Below are 27738 nucleotides of genomic sequence, written 5' to 3'. Positions count from 1 at the left end.
TTAGCTTTATTACATAACAACATAAGTACAGTATGATTGGTATGTTCCCGTTCAGGTAAACCCAATCGTGCATTTATGTTTGTATCTTCCATCACCTAGGAACATACCTAAGATTCTGGGTGCGTCTTGACCTTTGATCTATCAGATAAGTACCATCCAAGCGATAATAATCATCCCATGCTTCTTGTGTCAGACATTCATCATGTCCACTTTCTGAGACGTGTTGTGTTGTGTCAGCCGGGAAGTTTATGACACAAATATGTGTTCAAGAATTTGGCCAACAACAGCCCGTGGAGTAGTCATGCATGAAAGCATTTAACTCTCAGTGGCCGCTTGTGGTCTCTGACTCAAAAAACACAGCTGCAGATTAACTAAAACAAACAAGTGTGTATAACTAGCAGTGCAAATCTCAATGAAACCCTTATCAGATGTATACCCAGGCTACTGCTTTACTGCAGATTACTTCAGTTCTTGGAATCATAAAAACTTTGAGAGGTGAGGATAGCTCTATAAAATGTTTTACACAAATTGCTACTCGTGAAATTGCATTTTTATGTAGATAAACGCATGTATTGCAGCTATCAATATAGATAAACGGGTAAATTATATAACATCACTTTTATATGAGACCAAAGGTGCCTTCATCGAACTGTGATCAGTAGTTTTATTGCAGTGAGTTTAATGATATACGACGCCATCTTGTGGACATCTCGTGTTCTACTACAACATGTCGAAATGAAATCAAGCAAAATAGCTTGTCGAACAATCCATCCACTTATTTCAACATTTTATTGACTTAAATATCCATTTCAAAGTTTCATTTCTATATTGTGTAAAGTAGCAGCCACAAAAATGAAGAAATATTAACGTCACCACAGTTTTACCATGCAGTAATGTGGGCAAACAAACAAGTAACACTAGGAATTCTCGTTTTACCATGAAAACTCATATACCAGTAAGTTGTACAAAGGAACGTGATCAGTATGTACAAGTGGAACTGAAGTATTGAAGTCTTTCTAACACATATTCACACTTTTAAAATGACATTCAGAAATAAATAAGATCAAGTAATTATTTATTTTGAACATTGTATAAATAGTATATATTGCAAAGTTAATTAAATTAAAAGAAGAAAGAAAAAAGTGGGCTACTTAGGATATGTTTACATGTCACTCACTGCAGTTAAAAAGTTCTCAATGACTTTTTGAGGGCTTAAACATTTTTTAAAATGTTACTATAATCATCTTAACTACAAACGTATGTGATTTAGTGAAAATGCTGCTGCCCAAGACAAATTTGTCAGTGCAGTTTTTGTTTATAAAGTGACGTCGCCACCTACTGACCTCGCTTGCATATTACAGCATTGTTAGTATTTTTATGGATCCATGTAAACGATCATTTTGTCAAGTTGTCTGTATGCAAAACATTTCAAAAAGCAAAGCAAAAACTACATGTAAACATACCGTGATTATCTCTGTTTTAAATGAAAACGCTACTTTTTTCAAAGGCTTTTACAACTTCTCTAGAGTTAAACAGTGATGCAATTTTGCAGGTCAGAGTTCACCAGATTGAACTTTGCAACGCAGCGAACTGCGAAACTTGTCGGACGAGCTTGCATTTCCGGTCTGACACATTCGCATGCATATGAATGGAAGTCTAAAGGGAGAAAAGTCCAGTGTGACCGCAGCTTAATGTAGAAAATTAAAAGTTGCTTTATTTTCAGGCTTCATGTAATAACATTGTGCCTGTTGCAGCCATTCCTTGATTATTACACAAGAATAAGAGTATAGTTCCAAGCCATATTAGCCTAGAAAATAGCATCTTTTCATGTTCCGTCAGTCTTAGTACACGATGTAACTACAGAAGAGTTTAGCTTTTAGTAGGAAAATAATCAAAACTCTTTTTTTTTGAGCAACATGCTAATGGTTTAATCTGATTTATTGATCTTTGCTAAGCTAAGCTAAAAGTGCTCCAGCCAGATCTGGAGATCAGCAGAATGGATTAAAAAATGGTAACACTCAACCTGTGGAGCTTATTTACAAAAACACTGTATTGTTTTTTCACTTGTTTTATACAGAGAGGGCTTAAACTTTTTAAAATAGTAGCTTAATCATCTAAACTACAAAAAAAATCGATTTTGTAAAGACGCTGTTGTCCAGGACAAATTTATAAATGCAAGTACTGTTTTTTTATAAAGTGACGTTGCCACCTACTGACCTCGCTTGCATATTACAGCATTGTTAGTATTTTTACTTTAAATTTTTTTTTTGTAATTTTGTCAAGTTGTCTGTATGCAAAACATTTCAAAGAATAGCTAAAACTTCAGTTGGCACTTTGTTGTCATGTAAACATACCCTAATTATCTGTTTTGTAGGAAAACTCCACTTTAGTTTTTTGAAAAAAGGCTTTTACAACTCTAGAGTTAAACAGTTGAGTTTTACCATTTTTTAATCCATTCAGCTGATTTCCAAATCTGGCAGGATCACTTTTAGCTTAGCTTAGCATAGACCACTGACTTAGATTAGACATGTAGCGTCTGGTTCAAAAATGTGGAAAGAGTTTCAATAATTTTCTTATTTTAATCTTGACTCTTCTGTATTTATATTGTGTACTAAGAGTAAGACTTTTGGAAAATTAAAAGTTGCTTGATTTTCAGTCTCCATGTAATAACATTGTGCATTCTGCAGCCAGGGTATGGCAGCAAAATTCCTTGATAATTACACCAGAATAAGAGTATAGTTCCTAGTTATATTAGCTTAGTATTATGTCACACACCCCTCCCCCTTTTTTTTAGATCTGTCACGCACCTCCCACAAATCAACAATGTCCCACCCGGAAATAACTTTTCTTAAATTGGGATGTCTGAACTTTTCATGTCTCGTCAGTCTTAGTACATGATGTAACTACAGAAGACATTTTAAGCAACATGCTAATATTTTAATCTGATTCAATGATCTATGCTAATTTTAGCTAATCTAAGATAAAAGTGCTCTCGCCAGACATGGAGATCGGCTAATTAGATTAAAAAATGGTAAAACTTGACTGTTGGAGCCTATTTACAAAAAGGTGGAGTGTTCCTTCATAGATTCATACAGATTGTTAAAAGTCTCTGAACCTTTCTTTTTTCATTCATGAGCTCATAATTCATTCTTTAATGTCCTCAAACTGACTGACTGTAGAAAATAAACCTTTTAGTGGTTACTTCTACTGTCTCCGCCAACGGTTTTGGGGTTTCTCTTTGGTTTCTGCAGTTGCCTCTGTCTTGGCTTCTTTTTTCTCTGTCTTGGCTTCTCTTTTCTCTGCCAAATTGCTGAGCAGTGCGGGCAGATCATCAGTGATGGCCTTCTCAATCTTCTCGATCAAGCATCCGCCTGACCAGCTGCAGTATGAGGACAGGAGCTTAAAGCCGCTTGGAGGATTGACTCCAAAGAAGTCCCGGTACGCCTCTGGTTCAGGCAAATCAAACTTACTTACATTGGTCTTGGCCAGGATAGATTTGAAGATGTAGAACTTGTCCGGATCACTGACAATATCCTGGAAAACCTCATGTGGGTCGCTAAACCAGCCTAATTTCTCATAGTACGTCTGCAGGTAGCGGTCGACCAAGAGAGCATGAATGCGCACGCGGATGCCGTGCTGGCGAATAAAGGCAATTTTGTTTTCCAATTGGTTCTCAATGACCTGATTCAGGTCCTCCAGAAGAGAGATTTCTTCACGTTGAAACAGGTCTCTGTTGGTGTCTTGAGCGTAATCCTGCTGCCAAAAGGAGCTTACGTAGACGCGTGGCGGTTCGGTCACATTAATCAGGGGTGCCATGCTCCAAAAGAGGGCGCCATACACGCGCATTAAGTCCTGGGTTGCCAGACTGTCAGCTTTGTTGAGAATGATACGGATCTGTGATTCGCGTCCCTTCATCTGTCTGAACAGCATTTCAAGTTCCAATCCAACATCCAGTTTAGTTGGGTCAAACACCAGGAAGATGAGGTCAGCGCGGTCGATGAACCACTGGCACACTTCACCATAGGGGTAACCTGAAAGACAACAGCAGAGTTTGTAAACAAGTACCAAGACAGAATCAATCAATCAATCTCTCTATCTCTCTATCTATCTATCTATCTATCTATCTATCTATCTATCTATCTATCTATCTATCTATCTATCTATCTATCTATCTATCTATCTATCTATCTATCTATCTATCTATCTATCTATCTATCTATCTATCTACAACAGTTATTTCTGGTTCTTGAATCTGATTAGCTGATAGCCATGCGATATTCCAGTAATAACAGCACTCAAAAAGCCTCCTCACCCTTCTGTATTACTCCACCCACATAGAGTGACAGCATATCAATAAATTCATTACAGTTTGACAAATATTGGACAACAGTGTAATTTTAAGGCTTTTTAGGGGAGAATGTAGCTTTTAGATTGCAACTATACAGTCTATTTTATAAGGATAGTGCCTATTTTAAATGCTTATTTATTATTTAGGAGATACAGCACGTCAGCATCCATTAGCCTGTCATGCTGAGCAAAGCAAAGACAGTTGACGTTCCGCCACAAGATTGCGACAGAGACCGCATAATAAGCCCTTAGATGAGGAAAACTGATCAAATTATTTTTAAACTGGTAATGCCTAGTTCAGACTGTGTGATTTTAGCCCCGATTTTGGCTCGCCGACAGGTTTTGAGAAATCGCCGACAAATGCACTGTATGAACTATCAAAGACGCGATCTGAGAGAATCGCCGATGAGTCGCCAATGCCTGTGAGATATTTGGCGTGCTAAATATCTGGAGCTGTCGGCAATTCAAATCATGCTGTGTGAAATGAGTTTAAGCCACTGGTAAGTCAATCTCTCTCTTTTGTATGTTGTAGTGCTGTATTTATACCATAGTCTGGCAGTCTTTCTGTTAGTTTTTGCTTTGCTTTGGCTTTTTCGGGGTAAATTATTGTGATATCCCGATTGCAACAGAGAAATACTGGGAAATCTCTGTAGACTGTTGGCATTTTATGCCTTGCAGCCGTATAAACTTGTGAGCAATGTGAGCAAAATCCCATGTTTTGTCCTCACTTGAGACATTACGCTAGAGAATTATTTAAATACTAGCTCTAAAGTGACGTGTGTGAATTAGCAATAGTTTCTGCGGTTCTGACATCAGCTGCAGATGTGAATGAATGGCGGAAGAAAGTAGTTTCTCTTCCAAAAGGTTTTTAGACTTTCAGTGTTTGATTGTCTTTTTTATATATACGATTATGGCGTTGTATATTGTTGTATAAACGCAATATTACACTCGTAGCAGTGTGATGTGGATGTACATCGTCACTGGTGAGACACTAACCGTACGTTCACACCGAAAGCGGCGAGAGCGTCCAAGGTCGCTCTGGCCGCCCTGGCGACAATGCTCTCTGCCTTCAGCTCCTGCGGCGAGAGCGTCAAAACTCGCTACATTGATCTCATATTTAAAGGAGCCGTTGCAGCATATCAGTTACATTCCTGCATAAAACATGTTTCTAGCGTGAAAATGTTGCGCACTTCTTATCAAATTCATACAACAATGGAAGATCAAGTTGCGTGTGGTGCGGCTTTGCTCTATTTATCCAATATGTGTCCATATGTCTGAAATATCCTAAAGCAGCAGTACTGTTTTGTACTGTCACATCGCGTGAGATTCCCGCTTTTTTAAAATAAATTTATATAACATTAATGAACATCAGTAACTCGCCAGCAACTTATTTAATGTATGTTCCTGTAGGAATAAATTGTAAATAATTGGAAATCCGGCGACCGCAATAATCAAACCCTTGGGAACAACTGTGGTCGGAACCAAAGTTCACAGGTCTGTGTTCTCTGAACTGCTATCAAGCGATGGACGTCTTCATTCTGATTGCTTGCCGCCGAAACGCGTCATAGCTCATTACCATAAAGTTGACTTCATTTCAACTCTCCTCGACGATCACGCCGGCAAAGACGCGCCGCGCTGCTCCTCGCCGCTTATCGCCGCCGGCTCTCATTGAAAATGAATGACTTCCGGCTACTTTGACGCTCTCGCCGCTTTCGGTGTGAACGTACGGTAAGGCACTCTGCCTTCAGCCTCATGCAAACGCATGCCTACTACCAGTGCTGATGAACAGCCATACCACACTGCTATAACTAGACGTATCAAACTTTATTAAAACTGATTCTTTTTGAAAACTGCATGTTCAATGGATTCCAAAATGGAGTCTTACATCAAGTATTTAGTCCTTAAATGTACTAAAGAACTATAAAGTACCAAAAAATGCACTTCTAACAAGCAAATTTTACAATATTCAATTAATATGCAGAAGTGCATGCTGTGCCTTTTCATGTGCATCAATCTGTTTATCATTCTGTTCTTTTCTCACCTCTCTCCTGTTGTTTGCGGTTCTCAATGATTCCAGGCGTGTCCACAAAAGTCACCCTCTCAAGAAGTTTGTGCGGCATCTCAATTCCCACCAGCTTTTCCAGGAACCCCTGACCAAACTTCTCCAGCGCTGTGAAAGATCGGGAGCCATCAGCAGCCATCACAATGCCCTCAACAGTGCGAAGCTTCTTACCATGCATTAGCACAGTATATTCAGAAGTTGTGGGTTCAGCTCCTGAAAAAAAAAAACATATGAGTGTGATGAATAAACAGGAAATGTATACCCTCTTTACTGGGTACGCTTTGCCAGTAATAGTTTGTATCCACTTTTGTGTTCAGAACTTTCTTAAAGGTTTTAAAGCAGGGGTGTCCAAACTTGGTCCTGGAAGGCCGGTGTCCTGCATAGATTAATTCCAACTTCCTTCCTGCCTGGAAGTTTCTAGTATACCTAGAGCTTGATTAGCTGGTTCAGGTGTGTCTAATTGGGGTTGGACACTGGCCCTCCAGGACTGAGTTTAGACACCCCTGTTCTGTAGTATGAAAATCTGTATATAGCTAGTCATAGTTGATTAATAAGAGTTAAGTACATGGTAATGTGGTGTTTAAACAATGTCTTGTTTGTCTTTCTATCATTTAAACAAGGTAATTTATCCTCTGACCTCTGGAATCAACAAGAAACTGGATGTTTTCAGTTTTTAGACCATTCTCTGTACATCCTAGAGATGAATGTGTGTAAAAAAATCCCATATTCAGAAATACTCCGACCAGTTCTTCTGGCACCAACAACCAGGCCATGTTCAAAGTTACCTAAATCACCTTTCTGCGTTTCTAACAAAGTATTGAATTTGTGTATTACCAGTATAAAGCTGTTGTGAAGATTCTTCAAGACCCAGAAGGTAATTGATCATGGAAGACTTGCCAACACTCCAAGGACCCAAAAACAGGACCATGGGCTTAGAGGTGATCTCAGCATCTGAACAATATAAAGAAAGCAGACAGATTCAGTAAGGATAGGGGTTCGTTAAAAGGAATAGTTCACCCAAAAATACATTCTGCCACCAATACCTCATCTATTACTTGTCCAAAACCTGTTTGAACAAAGTAAGATATTTTGAAAAATGCTTATAGTGGCCACCCACTGACTTTAATTCTATTTCTTTCCAACTATGAATATTGATGGGTGCCAGATACCAGCATTCTTCAAAATATCTTCCTGTGTGTTCAATAGGAGAAAGAAACTCATAAAAGGTTTAAAACCCACACAAGAGAGAATAAATGATGAGTTAATATTCACTTTTGAGTGAACTATCCCTTTGAGATGGTATTTTTCTGTCTAGAAATGATGTTGAATACAAAATAAATCCATTATCAAAAGATGTTCACCTGACACTTCGTGCTGCCTGAGCTCATTGTATTTGTAGGCCTTCTCCAAGGGTTTGATTGCAGTGTTGTAGACCTCCTGGAGTTTCTTCAAAGCATCTGCAAGAGTTGATGACATTACAACAGGAAGGTACATGCAACAAATACAAAAATACACTTTCTCTTTCTGGATCTGAAGTTTCATAGTTCATTAATTGATTCTGTTACTTCAGGCTAAACTAAAAATGTAAAGTTCGCAGACAAACCTTATGTTGGCTTGAGAAAGCCTAGTCTGAAAGTTTGAAGTAGTTTTACATTTTAAGTAATGAAAGTAGTTTTTAAGGTTGTAAACAGTTGGCATAGATAGAGAAGTACATATAGGTTAGCATGTTTCTAGTATGAATATCATATTGGTATGGATTGGTATGTCGTTAGTATGTTTAAACTATTATTAGAACGTTATTATGTTTCTAGTATGGATTAGTATATCGATAGTATTTTTCTACTATGATTAGTAGGTTAGTATGTTTCTAGTATGGATTGATATGTCATTACTACGGTATATTTCAACTATGATTAGTGCGTTAGTATGTTTCTCGTATGGATTAGTATATTGTTAGAATGGATTGGTATGTTGTTAGAATGTTTCTAGTATGGATTGGTATATTGTTAGTATGCTAATACACACACACACACACACACACACACACACACACACACACACGCATATATATATATATATATATATATATATATATATATATATATATATATATATATATATATACACATACATGCACACATGCAGTATGTATATAGTATTTGTACATGCAACACATACAAAAATACACTTTCTTTTTCTGGATCTGTTGTTTCAGTTTACTAATAATTCTGCTACTTCAGCCTAAGTTACCTATTTATCATTTTTGAAAAATTTGTGTTAGCTAGCAAACGACTTTGCTAATTTTTAACATCATTATCTTCTTTTTTCTTTTTTTTTTAGCTTTACTATTACTTCCAATATTTTAATTGCGTATGATTTAGCTCTCTGTGCTGTAGGTTTTACCAAAACAGTGAGCACACAGACAATTGTTTTGGTCAATCTAATATGACTGTAGATATACTTGATATATCTGGCCTGTTATTGTGCATATGGCTGAGCTAGAGAAGCTTATTTAAAATCCTTTTTTTTTTTTTTCATTTTGATTATATGACTCACCAACATATTCCCGTGAAGGTTCAGCTGTTGCCAGACGCAGCGTCTCTTCAATGTGAGAGCGATCTCTTGTGACAGGACCTGAGGGGGCGTTTTTCTCCACTGCCAGAAAAAAATAGCAAAGTTGGCATTAGACATCAATCTCATATCACAACTTTTTCTTTACCTATGACACCCCAGAAAACAAGCTTGTTACTGTTTTGCATTTTCAATTTATTTCTAGATACATATATCTATTTTACAAATATTTGTTTCCTATTTGTTTCTTACATTCATTTCATTCAATATACTTCAGTTCTTGTGTTTTGCTTTGAAAAGTTATGTGAAATCTTTCATATTTTAATGTCAAGAACCACTGGACTTTCAAAATCCTGTGTAGACTGCTTTACAAATCAAATTTTAGTCAAAAATAGCAGTCAATTATATTTTTAATGGGTGCATCTATGGACTTTTAGATTATGAAATGAATTGTGGAATTTACCAAACATTTTCCAAGTTTAATTTTACATTTGAAGTAAACAAGATCTCTGAGGAAAGAAGCTGCACCTGTATTTACACGAGAATCACAATCACAGGAAACAATGCATCAGCTCAATGTTTTGTTTGCTGATTTTAGTGTACAGCTAAATGCCAAAAAATACCAGTTAAACTTTGAATGATAGTTATGGTTATTTTCATCATCAATATTGTGATGTATTATACCATACAGATAAACAGACCAATTGTTATGAGTGCCATTTTAATTTCTGTCATTATTAATTTTATTGATTGATTAATTAATTAGTTCATTTAGTTGGTTTACAACGAAATACACCATTTACCGTTCATCCACTGCAACATCTACATCAGCGCTCCATTTGGAGCCATTTAAACGCAATCATCATACTATTAAAAGTATCTGAAACATTTCTTCCCCATTACAAAACTGTTCTTCAAGCAGGCCAGAGAACATATTGTTATGAATGGCAGTGGACATGTGCCAAGAGTTATTTCTGCTAGGTTATTTTGGTGGTGGTGGATTTATTCCTGTGCCACTTTGACAGAAGTATCAGGTGGACAAGCATGAGGAACTAACGTTTACTAGCGCCCTATCCTGCACCCTGATGACACAATATAGCTCCTTCTCTCTGGTTGATTTACCAAGAGGCTTTCTGTGATGACTATGAAGCTGTTTTTGTTGGTCCGTGGCATTTGTGTGAACAATCGGAGCAGATCATAAAAAATATGCTTAGGAAATATTTTACCCTTAAACAAATATCCCTATTTAAGTAGCTGGATAACAATCTAAAACAACAATGCACTAACAATGTTTTTTTTAGAAGCTATGCATTTGGGAATTTGGAGTGAAGGCAAAAGATATCCACGCATGGGTTTAGCAGCAGATTCAAAATTGCCATGATAGATAATTTCAATTTAGCAAGCAAACACAGTATAGATACAGTACAATAAGTGGTTCATAATTACTACCTCCAGAACTGTCTTGAGCATCGGCACTCCTAAAGAGAGGCCTGTGCCTCCATAAAATCCTATATGCATCATTTAAGTCAATTTTTCTCTTTGATATTTGATGGAAGTTTATCAGAAAGTGATGATTCTGTTCTCTCCAACTCATTTCGATTGAAACAATGCTCATTAGCAAATGTTTAATGTGATAATCCAGTTTTGTGCACAAGTCTAATTAGAATTTTTTAATAAAAACCTAGCTATTGTTTCGGTTGTCAAATACCAACAAACTTAATATAAAATAGTGCTACTGAAGGACACATACCTTTTGCAGATGCTTTGGTTGCTGGCACATCCTCTGACACTAGTTCCACCTTTGCTTCTTCGGCAGGTGCAAATGCAGGAGCATCTTCTTGAACAGTAGTTTGCTCTGGAGTTGGTTCCTCATTTACCTCTTGGGCTAATTCTACAACCTCTTCAACAACATCTGTGGCTGGCTCCTCTACTTCAGTTTCCACCAACTCTTCAGCTGCTTTTGGTTCTTCTACAAATTGCCTTTCTTCCACAACCTCTGGAGCTCCTTCTTCCTCTGTTAAAGTGTCCTCTTCTTCTGCTACCTCTTCCACTTGCTCCAATGTCTGTTCAATCTGAGAATCTTCTGCTGCCTCTTCTTCAGTCTGAGAAACCTCCTCTTCTACATCTGCCTCATCTTGAATCTGAAGAACCTCCTCTTCTTCAACTACCTCTTTATCAGCCTGGGAATGTTCCTCTCCTTGGCCTGCTTCATCTTCAGTCTGAAGAACTTCCTCTTCTTCAACTACCTCCTCTTTGGTCATAAGAGCTTCCTCCTCAACTATCTCCTCTTCAGTCTGAAGAGCTTCCTCTTCCTCTACTACCTCTTCTTCGGTCTGAAGAACCTCCTCCTCCTCCACTACCTCCTCCTCGGTTTGCAGACTTTCCTCTTCCTCAACTACCTCGTCTTCAGTTTGAAAGGCTTCATCTTCAGTCTGAATATCCTCCTCTTTCTCTTCTTCAGTCTGCTCAACTTCTTCCACAATTACCTGTTCTTCATTCTGAGAAAGTTTCACTTCACCTGCTTCATCTTCAGTCTGAAGATCCTCCTCTTCCTCCCCCACCGACTCATCACTGATCTGCGAATCTTCCTCAACACCCTCTTCCAGAGATTCTTCACCCAGTTGTGCCTCCACATCAGACATCTCCTTCACATCAAGAACTTCCTCCTCCAACACTTCATCAGATGCATCTAACTCTGCTCCTGCCTCTTCCTCAAATTTCTCTTCAGACGCTGCCTCCTCTTGACTCAACTCTTCAGATTTCTCCTCAGAAGTGGCCTCATCCTCCTCCAAGCTGGCATCTTCAATCTGTGCACCTGTGCCACAGGGCTGGCAGACGGGTCTGTTTGGTGCAGGAGTGTCATTGGATGTGCTTTGGCTTATATCTTCTGTGCCGTCACAGCAGTTAAAAAGCTGACCTTCAGACTTCAGCTTGAGTGGCACAAGTTGCTCAGTCTCAGAGTCCACTGCATCTGTGAAGGAATAGAAGAAAATATGATGATGAATTTTAATGAAAATTACCAGAATGTCATGGAAAAGTATCAGCACAGTCACATGCAAAAGGTGCAATTGAAGATCGTGGAAAATGTTAACGTTAGCTTCCAAACAATTCACTGAGCTTTCAGCTAGATAGTTGTGATTGTCAAAATGTTGATATACTGTACAGTGCTCAGCATATATAAGTACACCCCTCACAAACTCTTTTAAATTCATATTTAAATAGAAAGCAATAAACTATTATATTATATAATGTCAATAGACATAAGATTGTTCAGTAATGATGATAACAGTCCAAAAACTACACCCAAATTTATATGTTATGGAAAAATATTAAATACAAATTTAAAATAGGAAAAAAACAAGAAAAAAAAAAACAATTGTAAATTTAATTGAAATTTTGTAGGTTGTAATTGTTTTTTTGTTTGTTTGTTTTTTTTTGCAATATTTTGCTTGAATTTATTAGTATTATCTTTCAACTTCTAAATATGTTTGGTGACTAAAATATTATTTTATCAAATATATCTGTTTAATAAATCTGTTTATGCACCAAAATACATTGCCTTTATTCACTGAGAAATGGATACAAATATTCATTTTTAAAAAAGGGATGTACTCAATTAAGCTAAGCACTGTATTACTAGTTCAAATCACATTACATCCCCTAAAGAGAGGCATCTCAAACAACAGATAGGGCTTATGTAGCCTTAGCATACAGCATTCTGTTTGGGAGAACACGCAACATTCATGGTCTTTGACTAGGTGGTAGAGCTGATTTGGAGTGAAGGTGTGAGTCTGTGGCGATGACCCATCTCTGTGATTCATACGGCGACGAATGCTCTGGTTGAGAGCTAAATGCTTTTCATGTGAATCACATCCTAAAATAAGGAGCAGAGCTGGCAGGAGTAAAGAACGGCAAGTCTTTCTGTTAATGCGGATCATCAGAGCATGGTTTATTTTTCAGACTGTCCTCCGACGCGGCAGCAGGCGGCTCTGATAAGGGTGTTAGCATGGTGGCTTTTTACCAGATTTCCACCTTTGGTTTAATGTCAGATGCTTCCATTGAGAGGACAGCTCTGCGTTTGAACAAGTGTTCATCAAGCTGTAAATATTGGTGCACATGTACATAGTTTTTAGCGTGATTTCAATGACCTGGAAAATACAATGTTTTCAGTTCTGCTAAATTTGAAGTGTATTAGCATATTAAAGTGCAAACGTGTATATTTATTAGAGCTTATGACATTTAATGTTCATTTACCCTTAAAATACAAAGCCCTAATTCATTCTAAAGCATCTTAGTCATACACTAAAGCAGAGATGTCAAACCCAATTCCTGGAGGGCCACAACCCTGCAGAGTTCAGTTCCACCTCTGCTTCAACACACCTATCTGTATGTATCAAACAAGCCTAAAGCTGCGGTCACACTGCACTTTTCTACCCATAGACTTCCATTCATACCCGCGCAAATGCGTCACACTGGAAAAACAAGTCTCACAGTTATTAAACGATAAAGGATATTTACTGACTTACAGTATACTGAATTTTTAGAGAAGTTTAGTTTTCCAGTGCCTCCACGAGACAGATGGTGTTTCATTAGAAGTTTGATTCATTGTCCTGCAAGTACTTTTGGAATAACCAATTTGAAAATATCAATTGGAACTTGATCTGGACTAATAACAACAAATATTGTGTCAGAAATAAAGTCAGTAAAATCTACTTTAAAATTATACATAAAATATATCCAACCAACCAGTTTCTCAAGAGGTATAAAGTTTATCTTTCTGAATCGTGTGTTTTTTGCGGAATGGATGTTGAGACTGTTATGCATTTGTTTGTTTTTTTGATTGCATGTATGTTAAATATTTCTGGTTTGGTGTTCAATGTCAATTTAATATACTGAGTGGTCATAGAATTATTATTAAGAAAAGAGATGTCATATTTTATATAGATAAAAAAGATATGTAAAAGAATCTTCTGTTTATGTTGTCTTTTGACATTACTAGGCAAGTTTCATATACACAAGTGTAAATGGTCGAAGAGGAAGCCTAACATCTTCCATTTTCCATTTAAGACTGATTTTTAAATTTATTTTGAAACTCCTAAAGGGCTTTCAATTCATAAAGCGACCAGAACTGTGAATATACTTCAAAAGCTTGATGTTTAATTAAAATCAGATATAAACTGTGCCGACTTATAGCCCGCCAGGAACTGAGTTTGACACATGCGCACTAAAGCAACATTTCTAACGTGTGCTAACAGCAGAGGGCAGCAGAGTTTCTACAGTCATTTCTTATAAGCTTTTCTACCTTTGGCATTTGACCACTTGCTTGTAAAAATGCTCTCTGACAGGCTTATGTGTTCCTTGGAAGTCTCTGGTTGATTGATATGGCTCTAGTTAGAGAGTGTGATATGTTTGCGCACATACACACACTCACTTACACAGACAAGCTGCGTGTTGGCCAAAGGCATAGTGTTAGAGTATCATCTACACAAGCATGAGCTAATAGTTCTAAAGGCCAAATTAGTGACTGTGTTTTTTTAGTGCTAGCATCTTAACTTTAGTTCATTTCATGGTAACATCATCTCAAAGCTGACATAAAGTAAAATAATTACATAATAAAATTTGTAGTTTCCCCCACAAATTCAAAAACATGTGGTATATGTGAATTGGGTAAGCTAAAATTGTTCGTAGTGTATGTGTGTAAATGAGAGTGTATGGATGTTTCCCAGTGATGGGTTGCAGCTGACAGGTCATCCGCTGTGTAAAACATATGCTGATTAAGTTGGCAGTTCATTCTGCTGTGGCAACCCCAGATTAATAAAAGGACTAAGCCAAAAATGAAGTCATAACAAGGGGGGCACTGTGGCTCAGTGGTTAGCACTGTCACCTCACTGCAAGAAAGATTCTGGGTCAAGCTCTGTGTGGAGTTCCGTAGCTCTGGTTTCCCCCATAGTCCAAAGACATGCAATATTAGTGAATTGAATAAACTGAATTTGCCTTAGTGTATGCGAAAGTGTGTGGGTGTTTCCCAGTACTGGGTTGCAGCTGGAAGGGCATCCGCTGTGTAAAACATAGGCTGGATAAGTTCTTCTGTGGTGACCCCTGATCAATAAAGGGACTAAGCCGAAATGAAAATGAATGAAGTTCATAACTAACCACCAGAACAACAATTATTATGTTTTCACTCACTATCATTCAGATTTATCATTGATTCAATCAGGGGTCGCCACAGCGGGGTGAACCGCCAATTACTTATGACATATGTTTTATGCAGCGGATGCCCTTCCAGCCACAACCAAACAATAAGAATGTATTAACTCTTGAACTCCCAGCACTGGGAAACACCCATACAGCCACCATGCCGCCCCCCAATTACAATATTATCAAACATAATTATCATCACACAGGCCTTCTAACTTCTTTGATTTATTTGACTACTAAATGGCGTCCTAAATTTGTGAATTTCACTGGAAATCGACAGACAGGCTGGTCATGATGTGCAACAGAACAAGTGTGATACGTGTACACTAAAAATGCGTTCCACACAAATGAGTTCCACACAACTGCTTTATGCAGTACCAAAACAAATCAATGAAGTTGACTTAAGCACTTTACAAGTTTAAGTGGATTAAAGATAAAAATAATGAAGTTGTCAAAAAAAAAAAAAACCTTCAGAATAGTGTTGTTTCAACTAATTTTAAATGAGCAGCAACATGCATTTATTTTAAAATATGTTTATGGGCTGAATAGAGCAATATCATTTTCTGCTCTGCATCATATTCCTCCATATTGGTTGAATTAAATTAGAGCCAATTATAGTGTCAGGAAAGCACACAGCTATGCTCTCCAGGGATCATCTCTTTGCCCACAGGTATTGTTCTTAGGCAATGGTTGGGGTGTTTTCTGGGAAATATGCTTGTGTAGATTAGCAATGAGGTTCAATCATTTTATGCATTCCAATTATGTATTGAACAAGTCATGGTTTTTCCTCATAAATAACTGTCTAAAGAAGCGGTTGACATGAAATTGACATACAACCCAAACAATCCAAGCACACTAATACAACAAAACTAACTAATTAAAAAAATGTGCTAATGACAGCTAGGAGAAAGTACTGAATTACTGAAATGCTTCTAATGCTTTGTATAAAAGGCTTTTTGGTAGCTTCAAGATAATTTTGGTATGGAAATGGATTTGCATGCATTGCTCAGGAGTAACTTTTCCCTCCCATAAATTAGTAGACGGTTCTGTGCTTTTCATCTATGAATGCTGATCTTTAGTTATTACTTTCTATTGGATTTAAGTCAGGTGATTGGTTGGGCCATTCTACAGCTTTATTTTCTTTTCTAAAACCAGTTTTCTTGGCGGGTGGCATGGGGGCTCAGTGGTTAACACTGTCACCTCACAGCAAGAAGGCACTGGTTTGAGTCCTGGCTGGGCCAGTTGGTATTTTTATGTGAAGTTTGCATGTTCTCCCTGTGTTCGCGTGGGTGTCCTTCGGTCCAAAAAACATGCCGTATAGATGAACTGAATAAGCTGAATAAGACATGCGGTATACAGTAGGTGAATTTAATACACTAAATTGGCCGAGGTGTATGAGTGTGTATGTGTGTGAATGTGAGAGTGTATGGGTAATAAAAATGTATTGGCATAGAACATATGCCAAAATAGTTGGTGGTTCATTCCACTGTGGCGACCTCTGAATTAGAGATTAGCCGAAGGAAAATGAATGAATTAATTTACTTGGCTGTTTTGGGGATCATTATCTTTCTAAATGAAAGCACACAACTCTACTCTCCAGGGACTATATCTGTACCCACAGGTATTGCTCTTAGTCAATGGCTGGGGAGCTTTCTGGGAAATCCTGTGTGGATTAGCATTCCAATCTCTCACGTATTTTGTGTTGAATTAATAGCTCTAAACCGGACAGCTCTGTGTCCGTAATTTGAAAAGTCATGCTTGATGTGCATTTTCTTCCAGTATGTTCTACGTGAGGCAGAGCCACCCCATCCCCCTGTTCGGCAGCATGTCCTGAGGTGAGGACAGGAATGGACATGTGCTCCAGGTCTTCACCCTAACACAAATAGCACATGCTGAGGACGAGATTCTCCGTTGTTCTCTGATAAAAATGTCATTGCTTGTATGCAAGTTATATGCTCCATTCTGATACCATTGACTTCCACTTTTATATCCACGACACAGATGAACATACAGAGTAGTGATGATTCAAAGATTGCAGAGGTGACTCGTCAAAAACCAAATGAGGAAAAAACTAGACTGTAAAAAATCCTGGTTGCCTTAAATCTTTTATCTAAATCAAATTAACCTTATGAGTCCATTGAGCTATGTTAAACTGACTTAAAACAGCTTGCGTTACTTAGAATTAAATTAGAACATGATTAGTTTAGTTTAATAAGTTACTAAAACATATACTGTCATGACTAATTGATCATATAATTTTTCACACTACATAACAGAGTTTCTCCTTAAAAATATTAATATGAATTAAATATCAACCTTATATACTCACAGTAAAAAATATTCTTTCCATATGTAATTCCTTCCATATTTTGGGAAAGGTGTTTTTTTAATAAACAGAACCTTTGTTGAACTTTGATGTTGAAAATTCCCTAGCAGACATATAATGTCATAAGAATTTAAGGTGACCAAAATTCTGTGTCTAGCCAGTGTCTATGGACAATGTTAGTAACCCAATAACGATGTCAAATGACATTGATATTTGGTTAATTTTAGGTTGTGTTGGAAGGTGACCAAAATCGTCACCCTGACGTCAAATACTGGCATTTATTCATCAGGTATGACTACCAAAATTCTAAATCCGATAGACATAATGGTAACGTCCACACAATGTCAAGCTGTAACATCATTAGATGTTGATATTTGGTTGTTTTTAGATTAAACATTGATGTCTGCCTGACGTTGGTTTCTGAGATCAACCCGATTTTCATTTCCAATCAAAATGCAACGTCTTCAGGACATTGGGGGTACAACATCAATCTGTTGTCATGTTGGCATCCTGTGCCTGCTGGGTCAACACTGCAGTTTAACAAGGCAACTTTCATTGACATTTTAGTCATTTGGAACATTATATTATTATTATTATTATTATATGTCTCAGCAGGAGATAATAAATGAAAAAGCATACAAAGATGTAACACTTCAAATTCAATCCTGCAGCAGAGACCATCAAATGATCTCAAACAGTGTGCCACCTTCTGAGATGGGACAACAGTTATGCACAGAGCATAGAAGCAGTACCAAACGATGTCTGAAATGAGTTCAGGTTTGACATAGAAAGGACGTCCACAACAACCACATTCAGCCCTCAATTCGATCTCATATGAAAGTCCTGTGGACGTCAATACTGTATGTTCAGTAGACTTTGAGAAAAAAGTGTGTAAAATACCAGAAAAGGTACTGGCAGTTTATTACCAGGTTTCATTCATTCATTCACTTTATTTTCAGCTTAGTCCCTTTATTAATCAGGGGTAGCCACAGCGGAATGAACCACCAACTTATCCAGCATAGGTTTTACTCAGCGGATTAGCTCACCCTTCCAGCCGCAAGCCAACACTGGAAAACACCCATACACTTCTGCATTCACACACTCATATACTACAGCCAATTTAACTTCCCCAATTCAACTACAGCACATGTCTTTGGACTGTGGGGAGAAACCGGAGCACCCGGAGGAAACCCCCACCAATATGGGAAGAACATGTCACGTTATGCAGATTAAAACAGGAACAAAAACGGGAGTAGAATCCAAGTGCCGTTTAATATAGTATTGTGCAGAGAAGGTGACAAAAATTACAAAGTGCAAAGTAACAAACTAAACAAACAAACCAAGAACTCAAACAGATAAAACTCGAACTAGACGTTAACAAGAATAACAGGATACAGACTGGACTCGGGAACAATATACCGATAAAGACGAACGACGAACTAACAAACAGAGGTGGAATGGTTGAATATATATTCCAGGAAATCAACGGGGAAACAGAGACAGCTGTGATTGCAATCAGTTTATATTAAAGACCGGGTGTATGCACGAAGGAATGTGTGGATATGTAGTTCTTTCGCCACTGTAGTTCGCAGGGAGTTGCAGGCGAACTACAGTGGCATCTGGTGTTCATACACAGTCATGACACATGTAAACTCCACACAGAAATGCCAACTGGCCCAGCTGAGGCTCAAACCAGTGACCTTCTTGTTGTGAGGCGATCGTGCTATCCACTGCGCCACCATGACACCTATTACCAGGTTTTTGTTTTGTAATATACAACAATCCAGACAATAAATCAAACCAAACTATTAAAAATGTCAATAAAATCACTTGTTCAAACTTTTCAACATCAAAAGTTGTTGGAGGATCGATAAAGATTCCACATTGCAAATCAAAATCAAAATACATAATAACAGAAATTAGAGAAAACTGTTCAGTTACAGGTATTTTTATACAGTGTGGCTTTTTTTTTTTTTTTTTCAAAATCTCATCTATCTTCATTTCTTTTTTTTAATGGAACCATTCGAGACCCAGCATTGCTAAGATGAATTAGAATCACTAAAATAAAAAAGACAAATGCCCCCAAAAAGCTGCACAGCAAATTCAAAAGTCAAAGTCATGCCATTTTTTAAAACTTTTAAAGTCTTAAAAAGTGTAAATCTTCAGTGCTGGCTGTCAAGTGCTAACATGTTTAGTTAATAAAAATGATTAAAAACATAACGATGTTGGCTTGAGAAAGCCAACATGCTGTTATGATACTCTGTCCTTGAAAACAAATGTATTTCCTCAGTGTAAGCTAAAAGACCCAAATTTGGCCAAAAGGTGCCTTATGCATTCAAGAATGTTGCTATATCTCCTCATGCCATCCATACTAATCGTTTTTGAATAAAAAAAAATTTAAATACTACATTCTAATAATTCGGGCATAGAGAAAAATTATACAAGGCCAAATTTGCCCAAAAGCTGTGTTCTGCATTAGATTTTGTTGCTGTATCTTTTTTTTTTTTTCAGGTTTATCAGACTTATAGTTTTTCAATAAAACATTTTTAAGCATTGTTTTTCTCAAAATGTGGCAAGCCATGTTTTACTTAAATTCCATTTTTTTTTACTGATAGTCCTTTGCATAAGGATTTTACAAAACATCAGTTTTTTACTGATATGGCAAGTCATATCAAGCATTATATTTTCAATAAAATATCCAAGTCCAAGCCCAGTTTTTGACTGTCATAGTGACTGTCAAAGAGAGGGTTGATTTATATCACTCATATTGGCAAGAAGCTTTGATGTATCATCACTAAGCTGTCAATTGCTCCCATAGCAATAAAACAGGCTAACTTAGCAACCTTTTAAAAACAGCAATATCTACATCAGAACATCATAGGGACCTGGATATTGACTTGTTTGACTCATTCTAGCAAATAGGACTTCCAGTGTACTATGCATAATAATGCAATGATAATTCAAGTGCAAATACCGATTAGCTACATGATATTAATGGTTATCTAAGTGCAATAACATACACTAAAAATTATTAGTATTTGATCAAACATACATGAGTGTTGCCATTTAGCAACTGCTTAGCAACCACTTGGCAATGCCATAAACATTTTAGTAACTGCCTAGCATCCACTTAGCAACCGCTGTGCTTCCTGCCAACTGCCATTCCCAGTCCTAACGCAGTCACATTGGCTTTCTCAAGCCAACATCATAGTTTGTCAACGAACTTTAGATTCTAGTTATAATTGTGATATTTTTACTACATTTACTAAGTTAAATTCACTCTGGTAAAGTGTTGTATTTTTACTCTTTACCCTAGAGTCAGGGAACAATGGACTTCCAGTAGTGTAGACCAGAGTTATTTTTTAACTCGATACAGTGTAAATATAACTCATGTAGAGTGTTGTACAAGTTACTCTCTTAAGAGTGATATTTTAAATCTGAAAATATTGGGACAAGATGTTGACTCATTCGGAGTTGATTTGAACTCTGTTAGAGTTGAAATAACACTGTTATTTTTCCATTGTAGTTTAAAAGTTGCATAGCATTCCTCATGTTTGTATACTTATTTAAAGTTCAATGTATATTAGATGATTTCCTCACAGTAGTACTGCATGTGCTCTCTGTGTTATTTTATATAACATTGTTTAACATTTAACATTGTACTCTGGCTTGCGAGTAATATCTGCGTATGCTTGTCTGGCGCGAGTGAAGCAAACAGGGAAAACCCCATGTGCTAAATCAGGCCACATACAGTAGCATGGCAGAACAGAGACTCTTTGGGTCCTACTGTTAACATAATGGTTGCCCCTACAAGGCCTGCAGGACAGAAATAAAGTGTGATTGAGACAGTACCGTTGTGACAGCAGCTGTGGACCGTAAGAGTATATGTGGATAGAAAGTACAGGGGGAGTATTAGTGGAGCCGTGAAGCATGACGACGCAACTGGCGCTCAAAGAGTGTCTGATTTCATGCCGCTCTCTAGGCTGAAGCACCTGACAGTACAAGAGAACAAGAGCAATGCAAGGACAGACAAGGATAATACTTAAACGCGAGTCGGAGGAAGTTATAGCTTCAAACAGTAACCGGAGACAAAAAGCTGACTAGATGAGTTCATTCAATTATTACCAGTATGGTATATGCAGAGCTAGTGCTTCTTCCCATATTGATGAACTTCCGGTGAGCGGTTAATGTGATTTTTTCCATTTCATACGTTTCCTTTTACAGCATCGATGTAATGTAATTAAAATACATTCAGTTAAATAGACTTTGGAATTCATTTAGTTGCTCAAGTGTATAATGAGATGTAAAGCCATTCACACATACGCGCCCGTCAGTATTAGCAGGCTAGCGTAGAAGCTCCATTGAATATACTGGGGAAAAATATATGTTCATATTTTAAAGACATGGCAGGGTAAAATGTCTTAATGTAGGGCTTAGTGTACATTCTGATACCCACTTTATATCTGATAACAATCAAGCAGTGGAGATCACTGATTAAAAGAAAAAATTAAAAGCGCCTATTTGTAACTGAATACAGTTTACCGGAAGTGACTGACTTAGGTAACCTACGGCTCAAGAGCTACATGTGGCTCTTTTACAGTTTAAAACAATTATAACCGTCACTAGAAATCACTTTCCTTTTGAAAATACAATTACAATTGTCTTTATATATATATTGCAGCTGGAGGGGCATCTGCTGCGTAAACCATATGCTGGTTAAGTTGGTGGTTGATTCCGCTGTGGCAACTCCTGATAAATAAGGAACTAAGCTGAAGGAAAATGAATTAATAAAAATAAAAGAATCAAGTTGTTGGAAAACTCAAGAATTGTGTTGTTTCAGCTCATTTTGTGATGTTTTATAAACACATTTTGGGAAGGGCTCGATCAGTCTTTGACGAGGCTAATTTATCACAGACAATCATTCTATTACCCAGTCAGCTCAAGACCAAACCCCTATAAAGAGTCAAACACGTCATACCTCCGTTTTCTCTGGACTTCAGCATCCATCCACCACCCCAACTGCACACTATTAAACTAAATACCTACTTAAATCTGAGGGGGGAGCGTTTCTGAGCCAGGCTAGACACTGCGCTTGAACACTATCTTTCTCTATCCTGATAAGGGTAATAACACGAGTTAGGGCAGGGGTGTCCAAACTCAGACCTGAAGAGGCCGGTGTCCTGCATAGTTTAGCTCCAACTTCCTTCAACACACTTGCCTGGAAGTTTTAGTACACCTAGAAAGAGCTTGATTAGCTGGTTCAGGTGTGTTTAATTGCGGTTGGAACTAAAATATGCAGGACACCGGCCCTCCAGGACTGAGTTTGGGCACCCCTAAGTTAAGGTGTCTTCCCGAGCTCAGAGCCCTCTCCCCAGACAGCACGCCAAATATGCATATTCTATTCAGTCAAATATCTGTGAGTGTGAGCTCGTGAAAAATAAGTAGTCTGAACACTGCAAATGTCATTTTTGAAATGTACAATGTATAAAAAAAAAAAGATAACACACAAAAAAAAAAAAAATAGAACACCAAATGCTTTGTTACTTTGACTTATTTTAAATCAGTTAAATCAGTTAATTAGGTAAATGCAACATAAACAAGTATACAAAATGAAACTTTTTTTGTCAGTTTGACTGATTAAAGTTGATTTGATTTCACTAAATTTAAGGCAGCAAGATTTTTTTTGTTACAGTGTAATTTGTTGCACAATTTAGCAAACATTCCTTTTTGAGATGCACTTTAATGTCTCGGAGTTACTTGCAATTGTCAACAGGCCTTTTCCCATGCAATATATTGCTTAAGTCACACTAATATGACCCCAAAGTTTTATCACTCAAATTATTATTGCGTCGATAGCTCATTTAATGGTTTTTAATCATATTTATATACTTATTTGTCTAAGAAGTCAATTCATCTACAGAATAAAACAAATACACAGTCACCAACATGAACCCCCTGCAGCAAACTTCACTTCTAGTCAATATAAACTGTTCACAATAAAAGGCAAAATCACCAAAATAAATCAACAAAATCCTAAATGCATTCTTATGTTCAGCACATTTTTAATTAAATTAAATGTTTACTTTATAATAAATCTCAATATGTCATGTGTGATGCAACTATTGTGATAGGATTTAAATATTTATTTATGAATAAAATATTTGAAAAAATAAAGTCACATTGTGCAATCAATATGCAAAAAAGGTCTATGAGACAGGACATGACAATTAAATATACAAATTAATATATTTTAAGGTCAGCTGTTTTCTTGATCAGCCAATATTAATTCGGATTGTAAAATGATGTAGCTAAACCTAACCACTGGGTTAAATGCAGTTACAAATCCTCTTCTAATTTAACCCATTGTATGGATTTGTCTATTTTATTTTTATTTATATTTTAAAATATTTGTTTTTGTCTAAAATGTGGGTTTAAACAACTCAACATATTTAAATGAGCAGTGTAAATAAAAATAAGATCTCCACACTTTCCATCAGCTGCTGTCATGCCTTTCACACTAGAGTTTCTAGTGTGCGTAACACCATTTTTCCACGCCTATCTGCAGTTACATAATTTACCGGAGTAAAAAGAATAGCATCCATTCTGTTTCTCATGGCTTTTGTGTGTGTGACTCCCGAGAAACACTTTTTTGGCAGAGCACGTGCAGTACATGCCATACAGAAAGTGAGGATTCAGAACACACTCGTACTGCATGTACTGTACTTACTGAACTTCATTTTTCTTAGTCACGCTTCGGACAAACTGAACTACTGATTTGAACTGACGTTAAAAGGATAGCCAAACATTTCCTCTAACTCAATGGTTCTAAACTAATATCTTTCCTCTGTTGAATACATAACAATATATTCTGAAGAATGTTGGGGAAAAGTAGCAATTGGTATCTTAAACAGGAACAAAAAATATATAATTTGTCAGATATCTTTTAAAGCATTGAAAAACATTCTTAAACATTTTTTATGTCTGCACTTATAAGTGTTCTGCAGTATTGTATGGTATATGAGTCTGTCTGTGAGTCTAAAAACAAAGTTGATGAACCCGATTAAAATCTGTTCAAAGATTGTAGGAAAGCCTCTTGAGAAATTATATGACCGTTTGTATTACAAGAACCTCACAAGGCTGGCAAGGTACATCATTTCGAACCCTAGTCATGTGTTGAATCATAAATTGATGTCATTAAAGTCTATCCATCGATTTAAAGTCCAAAGTTTTAATAAAGTGAAATTGTGACTTGTACATCAGGCTGTATTAAGGCCTGTGTAAAATTAATGGATTTTTGTATGTCGTTGTCTCTTTGTTAGGGGTATTTTTCATGCTGTTATGCAAGAAAAGAATCAGATGCAAGTCTGACAATAAAGTATTGTATTGTACTATCAAGTCAATCAAGTTTTTTTTTTTTTCAACAGAAGAAAGTAACTGAAACAGGTTTGGAACAAGTGAGTAAATGATGAAAATTTTTATTTTGGAGTGAACTATCCCTTAAGTACACTATCAAAATAAAATGATACCACACAAATTATAGTAATCCCCATAACCTTTACAGATTCATTTTGGTCATTTAGCAGACACTTTTGTCCAAAGCAACTTACAATTGAGAAGGCATTCACCTAGGGCTTGGTGAAATGGCAAATATACAATCTCGATCATTTTTTTCCATATTAAACGATACCTATATATATTTAGACATAAGTTATTAACGCTTACATATTTAAAAAATTATCCCAACAATGATTGACGTCAGAAAACTTAGAGGGTCCATGAAATGACATAACATTTCAGTTGATACATTTTCAGACAAAAATTCCATGCATCTCTAATATCAACACACTTTTAGATTCCCATTGTTGCACATTTCTGCTGTGTGATTGGCTCTTACATTGATATAGAGTAAAACAGTCCAAAGCTTATCATTGTTGCGACATTTATTATCGCGATTCGATATAATGTTGTTTATCAGCAGAGTGTGAATTATAAATTGACCATCAGGGTGATCAACTGTTTCGGTTAGTTTGCGTTATACATGCTTCAGTCATTTATGTATTCATTTTTATTTACGTCTAGTTTATTAATAAAACCTATATAAGTTTGTAATCTGACCTACAGTATTCTCTGATTAGCCATTTCAGATGTTACTGTTGGTTAAACAAACTATTCGTATAATTTGACTTTACCTTCAGGCTAAATGAAGATACAAACACCTATTTTATGAAAAAAACTTGTGAATACAACGTCTATCAGTGCTCTAGATCTGACAATTTCAGACTTTTTCGAATAGACTGATTGGTGGGAATATGGTTTGACAATGGTTTGAACCGTTATAGGGGTGGTCAAGTGTATATTTATATTATTTATTGTTTTAATTATTAATATTATTATTTAAAATACAGATCAGAGTGAAATATTTCTCAGTAATAAAGGAATGACCCCCCATACATCTTGTTCTGACGTCCTTCAGGGGGGATCTAGTGTTAATTAAGGGGGTCAATCCCTCCAAAACCCCCCTGTAATTCGCATCCTATTTATCGGCCCAGCCCTACATTCAGCGATTCAAAAAAGAAGAGGCAATCCACACAAGAAGTGCTAATTATACAAAGGAACTGTTAGTGCTCGAGACTAGGCGCTAAAGAAGGAGTGTTTTTTTTTTTTTAGAGAAAGAATAGAGTGTTACTACAGGTGGTTTGCCAAGCCCACTCACTTGTGTGAAGCATATTTAAAAGTCACTTAAATCATCCTTCTTCCCGATTCTGATGCTCGGTTTGAAGTGCAGCAGATTGTCTTGACCATGTCTACATTACTAAAAGCATTATGTTACTGCCATGTCATTGGCTAATTAGAAATTTGCATCAACAAGCAGTTGGACAGGTATACCTAATAAAGTGGCCGGTGGGTGTATATTTATCTTTAGAAATATCACAGCAAATTTATTAGCACAACAGATTAATTCAAGTACCACAACATATAAATTCGTAGCTTACTTTTTAGTTAAAGAAATAGAAACCTGAACATTCTGTCGTGTACTCATCATTCACATCCGCTTCTTTCATCTGTTCAACACAAAAAAAGATACTTTTGACAATGCTAAAAAACCTGTAACCATTGACTTCCATACTAGCCTGTTTAGTTTTTTTACTATGATAATGGTTACAGGTTTCCATTGTTTTTCAATTTGATTTTATGTTATTTTTTGGGGGTTTAATAGATGAAAGAAACTCAAACAGGTTTAGAACCACCTGAGGGTGAGTAAATATTCATTTTCATTTCCATGAGTTATTCTTCAAGGAACCATTAATGCCAACAAAAAAATTTACTTCAAAGTGATAGTTCACCCCATATTTAAACTCTGTCATCATTAACTCACTCTTGACTTGTTCCAAACCTATTATGTTCTTTTCTTTTGTTGAACACGAAAGAAGATACTTCAAAAAATGCTGGCAGCTGGGACTCATTGACTTCCATAGTGATTTCAAAATTCAATGGTCTCCCAGCAACCAGCATTCTTCAAAATATCTTCTTTTGTGTTTAACAGAAAAAAGAAACGATTATGGGGGAAAATTAATCATGAGGTCATTTCAAGTTTGGTGTGAACTCCCCCTTTAAGCATGTACAAGCATGGAGAAATGCATTTACTTCCACCAAGGACATCTAGGATTTCCCACACTGTCTTTATCCTGAGGCCCACTTCTTGGAAACACACACCCAATAACTGTACTCAAATATATTATCAGAAGTCACCAGCAGCCGTTAGTTCAGCAGTCCACCTGTATTCAGAGTTCAGCTTTTTAATTTCTTACCTGCAGTGGTGAGTGCCAGTAGAGCCAGCAGGCAGCAGACGGGGAGGAGAAGCCTCATTTTGACTGCCAGGACTGTCTGGTTCCCTTCTCTGGCTATATATACCAGCGCAGAGAGGGTCTGGGGGTGGGGAGCTCATAGATGTCGCAGCATTTGCACAAGCGTCAGCACTGGCAGCAGCTGCTTTCTACAATCAGATGGCCTTTAACCTTTGCCTACTTGTAACCTTTCCTTGGTATGGCGCTGTGGAGTTGTAATGGAAAATTGGTTGCTTAATCAAAGTGGACAAATTTGGGCACAGGTCTTTAACATTAACACAATAAATAAGAGATTTTTGCAGAGGTCACTTTTAAATTTAGGCGATACCCCAAGTAACCACCAGATGGCACGCTTTTGTTGACCACACATTTACAATCACATGGAAGTT

At 37.0% G+C, this 27738-nt stretch overlaps 1 protein-coding gene across 1 annotated transcript; it reads right to left on the bottom strand.

Moving 5' to 3' along the window:
• Positions 1 to 770: 770 nt before the first annotated feature.
• On the bottom strand, positions 771 to 27383 carry srla (sarcalumenin a). The gene is made up of 7 exons (XM_087304433.1): positions 27314 to 27383; positions 10731 to 11951; positions 8966 to 9064; positions 7771 to 7866; positions 7244 to 7360; positions 6389 to 6622; positions 771 to 4031 (listed from the first exon to the last, which is right to left on the bottom strand). Exons 1-7 carry the CDS (start codon positions 27369 to 27371, stop codon positions 3205 to 3207), a joined length of 2652 nt encoding a protein of 883 aa, XP_087160559.1. The 5' UTR covers positions 27372 to 27383; the 3' UTR covers positions 771 to 3204.
• Positions 27384 to 27738: the final 355 nt, after the last annotated feature.

Source organism: Danio rerio, chromosome 22 (assembly GCF_052040795.2).
Source record: "Danio rerio strain M-AB ecotype USA chromosome 22, GRCz13ab, whole genome shotgun sequence".
In the NCBI taxonomy this organism is placed as follows: Eukaryota; Metazoa; Chordata; class Actinopteri; order Cypriniformes; family Danionidae; genus Danio; species Danio rerio.
This window is presented reverse-complemented; position numbering and strand designations above follow the sequence as displayed.

Bases quoted from the DNA above. Each gene is read 5' to 3' on its own strand.
- srla (XM_087304433.1), bottom strand. From the start codon at position 27,371: ATGAGGCTTCTCCTCCCCGTCTGCTGCCTGCTGGCTCTACTGGCACTC. The intron at 11,952-27,313 runs GTAAGAAATTAA...ATTCCTTCACAG, and splicing joins ACTGGCACTCACCACTGCAG to ATGCAGTGGACTCTGAGACT. The intron at 7,867-8,965 runs GTGAGTCATATA...CAACTCTTGCAG, and splicing joins ACCTTCACGGGAATATGTTG to ATGCTTTGAAGAAACTCCAG.